A 9068-nucleotide genomic window follows, 5' to 3' on the forward strand; every position below is an offset into this window, starting at 1 on the left:
AACAAATTAAATGTATTCACTTTCTGTTCCTTGTAAGAACATTTTCCCAAAACAAGACACAAAATTGAAAATATCTGAAACAAACATTTAGGTCTGCAATTTTTTTAACTGCTTCCCAAATATCTTATTGTCATTAGTGGACGACAGTATTATAGCTTACTTTTCACCGTGGTTTCTTTTTCTATCTTTTATTTTCCTCTGAAACTTGAACTCGAAACCAAAACGAACTCGAACAGTTTTTTAGTGAAATGTGCGAAAACCTTAAGGAATTGAGGCTTTTAAAGAAAAAACGTAAAACAGTTGTACCTTGATCCATTTATAAGATAGGGTTGCATGTGATGAAAGTATAAGTTTATCAAATTCCACATTCAAATTAAAATATTATGTAAAGTAGACATGTATCAAGTTTAAAGGTAAAGTACAAAAAAAAACACACGCAAGGTTATTGAAATGAAAGGACATTCAACGAAAACTAGAGATATATGTTGAAGATATATCAACCTTGTTTATATGAATTTCTAGGGACCTATATTTGATTACAGAAAATGGATGAGTGGGGAAACATTTTTAAAGTTTAACGATTTTATGAATTTATAAAAAAGTAACTAACTGTCATATTATACTCTCTGTGATGTGAAAACATTTGAAAGTCTCATACTTACAAGTTACAAAACTTGTATTCATTCTTAATATGAGAGTATAGCCGAAATGGACCAATAAGGCCATTGTTGCCACTAAATATCATGCCATATTAATGTGAGAAAATAGCGTTTCTTGCGCCTGCCCAAGCATGAGGACCTTGAAGTCGAAATTGGTAAGGTAAACATTTTCAAAAAACTTTAGAATCGGTGAGAATTAATTTTAGGAAGTTAGGCTTAGCGTTGATGAGACTAGCGGTCTCATCTATAAGAGGTAGCCAATCAAAAATAATGGTGTCGCGAATGTTGTCCGGGTAGCGACGAGTCATCATGTCTATTTTCTTCTTGATATCACTTAACATTTCTTTTACTGAAGGAAGACACACTTTTTTATTTATTAACAAAACAAACCATCGAGCTTGGATTTCAGCTACGGGGTAAAAAGAACCTACAGGTTGAGCCAGAGCTATCATGCCAAGAGTGGGGTGTGTTAATCTTATGGGAACTACATACTTATACATTTCCAGTTGTTGTTTTTTAACAGAAACTATTTTCTGATCTAAAAATGGAAACTTGATATCGTAACCAGTAGCTAAAATTACGATGTCGACCTCATACTCTGTTTCTTCTCTTTCAAAAACTACTCCATTCTCAGTGAATTTCCGAATGTTCCCCTTCACTGTGACAGCCCCACTCTGAATCACGTGTCGCAGTTCATCGTTGACTGTGGAACGTTGTTCTAAAATGGAAAGTTTGCATCTAAAATAGTATGGAGAATGGTCAGTTTGTTTTCTAGCAAACGTATTAATAAAGTAACGCAGTAGCTTATATGGTGAATAAAACCAAATCAAATTGCACCATCATCGACAAAGCGAAACATCCAATGGTTCACCACCAACACTATTTCTGGGAATAATCCAACATCCACTCCTCACACTTAGATATACCTTGAGGTGAGAAAAACAGATCTTGTTCAAGTATTCAGTGCAACTCTTAAAGTTTATAAAGTCTCTAGTCTTACAGATATAAGATTCTAGATACAAATGTGATGTCGTAAAAACAAACACAAAAACTTTTATTCCATAAATAAAATAGCTTGAACATCAAAACTAGATTTAAGTAAGTACGTTGTACGCAATACAACATTTTTTGTATTTGCAAACACGCGTAAATTTAAGAATACAGTATATATTTATACCATAAACACTCATGTAACTGTTAATGAATAATTATTAATGAAACTTCTGAGTGAAAGCCAAAAAGAATGCTAGTGTCTGCTGCTACTACCTTTTGAATAAAAGTTAAGTTACCAATTTCATACTGAAATTGATTAAACTACATAGTATTTTCTAAAAAACCTCTTTAGTGAAGGCACTTTATTATAATCACATAAAACAACAAATATAGATATATATTCGAATGTAGGTGTTTCCTACCATTTATTTAACCTCTGTGGATAACCTTTCTTATCTTAAATGATAATATTCGCTTGCCATTGGTTACAATTTGTTTCCGGTTAAGGACACGTGTATGACAGCTACAACTGAAAAAACAAATTTTATATTTAGAACAAAGAGCAGAAAATCATATTTCTATAAATATACTTTTTTGTATTTTATTTTCGCAAGATGTTAGAATGTTAACGAACAGACTGTCACAATCAACTATAAAAAACAGGTTTTACAGGTTCACTTGGAGGTTTGAAGATGCCATCCACAATGTATCTTTGATGTCCAGTTGTGGAAACAGGCAGTAACCTGAGTGGCTGGGTATCTTAAAGAAATATTGGGATGTTTGAAAATACCATTAACAGCATGGGGGTGCAATTGATAATTTAGTATGCTTTTCTCTTTGGAAACGATATTATCCTTGGTTTATATTGTTTTGGTAAGCTTAAATCATAGTTTCTTTCGATGGATTCTAATTTCTTGCAATTTTTCAGAATTTTTAATAAAAAGTGTTTTTATACATCTCTTAAAAACAAACCCAAGCCATATATAACAAAATATAGACCTATAGAAACAACAACATACATTCATTCAATGATAATATAGAGGTTTGAGTATGTTTTAATAAAACGATATTCGAGCTTCACCACGTCGTTACTATCCATGTCACCAGGTCTGGTCTTCCTCTGTCTGATGACTATGCAGTGTAGTTTCTTTGGAAACAAGTTCCGTAGTAACTATATTACGTCAACTCCTCCATGCTCAAGGACGATTGTTTTTCAATGCCCGTTTCAAGAGCTCATTTGCAAAGAAATACATTGTTGTTAAATCCCGCAACTTTACCAGGATATTAAAGAACGGAATAGCATAAATACCTGTTTCATTCTTCACCTGGTTAAGAGTTCTGATGGTTGACAGGGAGGTATGACTGGAAGATTTATCTTACTGAATATTTTCTTCGTTTTCCTTTCCAGATGTGAGGTATATTGTTGAATTAGGTACTTGAATGGCTATTACGACGGACTCTATATTGATAAATTCTAATTCTTTTCAAGACTGAATTGGATACGACTTTCTCGCGAGTAGAATTCTCGATGATGTTGACACCCCATGATGATCCATGCCACCTTAATTTTTAAATTTCATTGAATGAAAGGAACATTCCCGTCTTATAAAATTTTAATGACCTGAGTATATCTTTATGATCTGAATGAATGAATATTTCTCGTCGAAAAAGATTGTTACATATTGTAAACTTAAATCTGGGGTGGTTTTCACATGACTTACTGATTTGCCTATTCAAATTCGTTTTGATATAATGTATTTAGCCCTTTGTTAAATTACCCAAGCCATTTACCCAACCAAATAACCTAGTTTCTTTCACTTTTCTGTGTGGTTTACATTCTATTTTATTTGCTAAAAGTATATTTTTATATATTTGTATTAGTCACACAGCAAACAAATATGACATGGCATTATTTTCTAAATATCTGTTGAATTATTGTATTCTAAAGTTTCAAACACACATTTCGCAAATGTAAAACAATGTTACAATTTGACCTCAGATATATATTTTCATATAGTTGCATTCTCAACTGTCAAACTATAACACTATAGTCCTGTCGTAGTACAAGTGACACAGAGCTGCAGATCTACCTCACAAATTGTAAAACGTATATTCAAAGTACGGAAGAATAATTAACTGTGACGTAAGCAGCTATCACAAGTAGATTATCACGATTAGAATTTATGTTATAGTGAGCTTTATTCTGAGTTTTAAAAGAAAGCAAAATTCAAACTACTGTAACTTAAAATAATTGCAAACAAAATTAAGAAACTATAAAGCCATGTAGTTTCTGGAAGTACGAAGTACAAAATTACAACAGGATGATGCAAATCAAACCATACAACTATAAAACAAAGCTATAATACGGAGTTTATACTATTAAGAAGAAAAATAACTTAGCGGTTAGTGTGCTGGGCCGTGTGACCAGAGTCTAAGATCCGAGATGTATCACCATTGAACAAATACCACACTTACAGCTGTGGATATATTACAAAAGTGTCAGGCTATACATGAAGCCTTGGAGTATCTAACCTGGATATTTTTCGATGTGATTATAAAGTGATGGACAATACCTGCGACCCAGAAACTTCTAGCCTTGACATTTAGCTCAAGTACTAATGAAGTGTCACTGAAGTTAGAAACCACATTTACTGAGTAAAACGCGAATATGGATTTTGAAACTTGACAAGATCAATTTTCAATATCTGTAACACGAATAAACCAGTACGGTTAATAGAAAACAAGAGTACACTTTAGTCCGCGTTGTGTCATTCTCTTGTATATTTATATAGCTTAAGAGAATATTGTGGTTGAAAAAGAAACTTAAGCCAAACCTGTTCCACTATCTGACTTAGCTCCACAGTCACGTCTCCTGCAAAGTTTCGGACACCAACAATCACCACCTTCTTGCCATCATACCCATCTGGTTTCTTGTAACTATGAGTGTATAACACTTTGCCTTTGAACTTTTCTATTCCTAGAAACGTGGGGATGTACGGAAATACATGCTGACCAGTGCAAACCATCATTCCGTCAAAGATCTCGTCAAAATTAACATCGTTTTCAATGGCTCGAATAGTTATTTTCTACCGTCCCTTTTCGTCAAAATCGTGGTTTTGCTCTACTTTAAGAATTTCATGTCGAAACCTGATGTGTCGAACTTGATCAAATTTTTCAGCGTACATCTCTAAGTATTTAAATAAGTAGCTATTATGCATATAAGTAGGAAAATCCTTTGGTGGCGGGAAATCGCTAAAGGCGCTCATTTCTTTGCTAGTATTTGTTATGGTTGACTTCATCACAGAGCCCACACCTTCAACATCGTCCTCTCTGTAGCACCAAAGTCCCCCTAACTGGTCTGTCTTTTCAAAGCACACCGGAAGTAAATCTTCTTCCAGGCAAGCTTTGATGGATGTGAGCCCACTCGATCCAGCGCCAGCTATACATATCCTTTTTGTTGCTTCCATTATTTACAACAATGTAATTTCACTATTAGATGATTCCAACATGTAACACAAGTAACATATAAGATAAGTTAATATTTATTCTGTGCTATAAATAACGATAACATGTCACACAAGCAGTAAAATGAAACGTAAAAAGCAGTATTAAATATTTATTTCCTGGATATATTCTCAAAACCCAAGTATTAGGAGTATTAAACGATTAATTCTTTTATAAAGAATTATAAACTTAAGTTTATATAGACCTAGTGAAACATACATATACATACGTAATAACTTTCCTCTGATAATGTTATTTACTTACTCCTATTTTATGTATTTTTAAGTAGCTGTCTATAACAAGATGTTTTTCTATTTTCATATTTGAACAATACCTTACACACATCCCCTTTATCTGTTTATTAAACAGCTGAAGATGGATTATGTATGATTTGAAATGTCCAATAAACTTATGTTTAGTTGTATTAAAATAGAACGACATTAGAGATCAAATGGCGAAAACAGCTGAAAATAGTGAATTTTTTTATTCACTCTTAGGTAAATTTTGAGAGAAGCGTCTGATGACCTTGGATTTTAGTTCTCATTATAGACATGTTGTAATATACGGAGCTACTATTAATTACACAAAAATGAGTATGTCTTGCCTTTGAATGTATAAAGTTTGAGATGCATTCGTTCGCAAAACAGACAAGTTTTAATGAGGGACAGTTTGATAAAGTAGCTACAAAACTACCGAAAGGACAGAACGTCAATTTGCCAAAAAAAAGTGTCTAAGATATGCCTTGAAAAGGTAATTATGAGCGACAAATGAACATATAGTAAAAGTAATGATAGACTTATCCGGCAGTTTGAGGATAAACCTGACAGAGCATACGAGTGAACGTATGTTTACCCTGCCTGATAACAACGTAAAAACTGAAGGAAACGAAGGTCACTACGTACACGTTGTTCTGATACACGTACTTTGATAGAACGAAGCTGAATATTGTCGTCACAAGAACAGCTAAGCTTATATAATATGTGGGTAGAGTTGTATTTTTTTTTAATTTTAAGACCACTGCAGTGCATTAGTTACCTTAATATTTAATAACCATTAGCAACAGATAGAAAATCGGAAACTTTGGTCACATGTTCTGTGGTAAAATAAAACTAAAATTACACTTTGATACGGTCGGTTATTGCACTCTTCAAGTCACTCATTACACTTTGATACGGTCGGTTATTGCACTCTTCAAGTCGCTCACGTTACTCGAACTCTCACATACAGTTGCTGGTGTGTGATGTTTGTAATTCTTAAAATAATTCGTGGTGAGTGGGCATAGCACGAATAACCCATTATGTAGATTTGCGCTTACTAACAAACAAATAGATTCTTAAATTTTAAATTTCTATGAAATGCTTGTTTTACTATATTTTTTTGTGACTAAAAACCGTTAAAAATTTAGAAAAATGAATTAAAGTAACAAGATAGTTTTCTGCTATTAGCTAAGTTAAATCTGCAGTACACTTGTGTATTAATTAAGTAAAAATCTTTTATAGAATCGCCAGGTGAACGTAATGAAATCTATGTCATTAAAAGAACAAAGCGTGTCTATCAGTCGATATGCGAATGTGTGCTCGCTCTGTTGGAAACCTTATTTTCGTATTGGCCAGTTGTGTAGTGGTACTTTTACTTTTATATGATTACAAAACGTATTGTTAAATACGGGTGCATAACGGGAAAGTTCATAACATTATCATTAAACACTATTACTGTTGTAAAATAAAGAAACAAGCAAGAGAACACATTAAGTTAAGTCTTTATCTTTCCGTGGCTTACAAATGATGAAATAACATAACATCTTTATTTAAATTCCAACAGGCTCTAAACATCGAAAACCAGACTAAAAGTTATTTATCCATTAACTTTATTAGTGTTTGTATATATTGTGTTAAAGTGCTTTACACAGTTGATAACCTCTCCGATATATTTAATTAATCCACAAAATCATCTCTTTTCAATATTTTGTTATTATTAATTATCCAAGATATTCAACGAAACATCTACGGTGAAAGAAGTGGTATAGGATTATGGGAATAACTTCCCAGTTCAGTGGAAGCTATTCCTCTTTTAGGTTGGTGAGGGGTCGTTCGGTTCACCATACGAATGCAGTCGATGATGGGACACACAGCAATACAAAGTGAGCAACCAGTACAGTCGTCAGTCACTCTAGGTAGATGAGTCATTGGATCAAAAACAATAGCCTGGTACCCAGCATCGTTGCAGCTCATATAACACTTCCCACAGTTGATACACATTTCCTGGGGGGAAGTAAAATAATGTTTTTGTCTTCATCTTATTATTGACAAGTTTCTTCTCATCCTTTACTAGAGAGACGTCTGTACGATCTTAAGTGATTTTGATGGCAAATTTCTGTATTTTTATTACAGTGAACGTCGTTGTATTCGTTACTAAAAGCTGAAATTTTCAATCATTGTTTTATATTAATATATATCCAAACTAAATTAAAGTGCAAACTGTGTAACTCCTACATAAGAACTTGTGCAGAAAGAATTTATGTCGTAATTTATAGAGATGCAGGAATTTCTATATAAAGTTACTCAAGAGCACAAAGCAACGTAGCTGTGCTGAGGACAGGAAAACCTTTGTGATATGTGGATAGTAAAAGAAAAACGTCACAATTGTTTGAATCTTCAATGAAAACTTTCTATAATTGTAAAACTGACAGAAAAATATAACAGTACAAGATAAAAAAAACGTACGATTCCTGAAATTTATAATAAAATAATTGTATAAGAAATAATTAAATGTGCGAAAGAGTTACAAAGATAGAATAATTCGATACTTGATTTTAAAAGCGCATAATTCAAGAAAACATCACTTTAATAACTAAGGGTTAAATAAATTCATTTAGAAGTTAGGTTGTAATGAAATCTCTCCTACACACTTCACTGAGTGGATCTTATAAGATACGTTATTTCTTTCATTTTCTGTTTACAAGATGAAAGATACAAAACAATTGAAGAAATAAAGATAAAGGTTACATTTCATATGATGGTTGTATATTTCATCGTCATGTGAATGAATGATAGAGAAGAAATTAGCCAATGAAACACCAGCAGCAAAACAGTGTAAGAGAAGTGAACTATTCAAACATATGCAATGAAACTGGGTCCCGCACGGCCAGGTGGCTAAGGTACTCGACTCGTAATCCGAGAATCGCGGGTTAGAATCCTCCTCACATCAAACATGCTCGCCCTTTCAGCCGTGGGGGCATTATAATGTGATGGTTAATACCACTATTCTTTGGTAAAAGAGTAGCCCAAGAGTTGGCGGTGGGTGATAATGAGTAGGTGCCTTCCTTCTAGTCTTCAACTGCTAAATTAGGGACAGCTAGCGCAGATAGCTTTCGTGTAGCTTTCTATGAAATTCAAAAACAAACAAACAATGAAACTGACTAACAAAGTTAACCTATTAAATATAGTTAAACGGAATAAGGGTTTAACCGATGAAATCGTACAGTTAAATGGAATATTAAAGTTTAATCTATGAGATTTCATAGGTTAAACTTTTTTTTTTTATTTAAGCAGGATAAGAGATTTAAGACACTGAATTTGTGCAACTTAACAAAACGATACTAAACGGAATAAAAAAGTTTAACCAATGAAATAGTAGAGCTAAACGAAATAACAAAGTTTAACCAATGAAATCTCATACATCTAAATGAAATAAGAGTTTGATCAATGAAGTCGCACGGCTAAACAGAATAAAAAAGTTAACCGATTAAATCATACAATCAAATGGAGTATATCAGCCCTTGTCAATTTTATCAAAATATATAACTTAGCTGTCTATTCTAAAGGAACAAAGATTTATAACTTAGTGTCTTATCCATAAACTTCTGATATGTTTTAAGTTATGAAAATATTACAATTAAAATAGGTCCGAATC

General features: G+C 33.0%; 1 protein-coding gene and 1 pseudogene across 1 annotated transcript in view; both read right to left on the reverse strand.

The window, feature by feature from the left end:
* Window positions 1-751: 751 nt before the first annotated feature.
* On the reverse strand, window positions 752-5119 carry LOC143228590 (flavin-containing monooxygenase 5-like; annotated as a pseudogene).
* A 2312-nt stretch (window positions 5120-7431) lies between these two features.
* The window catches only part of LOC143231019 (dihydropyrimidine dehydrogenase [NADP(+)]-like), a 91429-nt gene continuing 89792 nt past the window's right edge, over window positions 7432-9068 (reverse strand). Inside the window, exon 22 of the mRNA XM_076465488.1 lies at window positions 7432-8538. Within this exon, the coding sequence (XP_076321603.1) occupies window positions 8482-8538 (57 nt within the window). The 3' untranslated portion in view covers window positions 7432-8481. The remainder of the gene's footprint in view (window positions 8539-9068) is intronic.

The sequence above is a fragment of the Tachypleus tridentatus genome, chromosome 10 (genome assembly GCF_004210375.1).
Source record: "Tachypleus tridentatus isolate NWPU-2018 chromosome 10, ASM421037v1, whole genome shotgun sequence".
Lineage (NCBI taxonomy): Eukaryota > Metazoa > Arthropoda > Merostomata > Xiphosura > Limulidae > Tachypleus > Tachypleus tridentatus.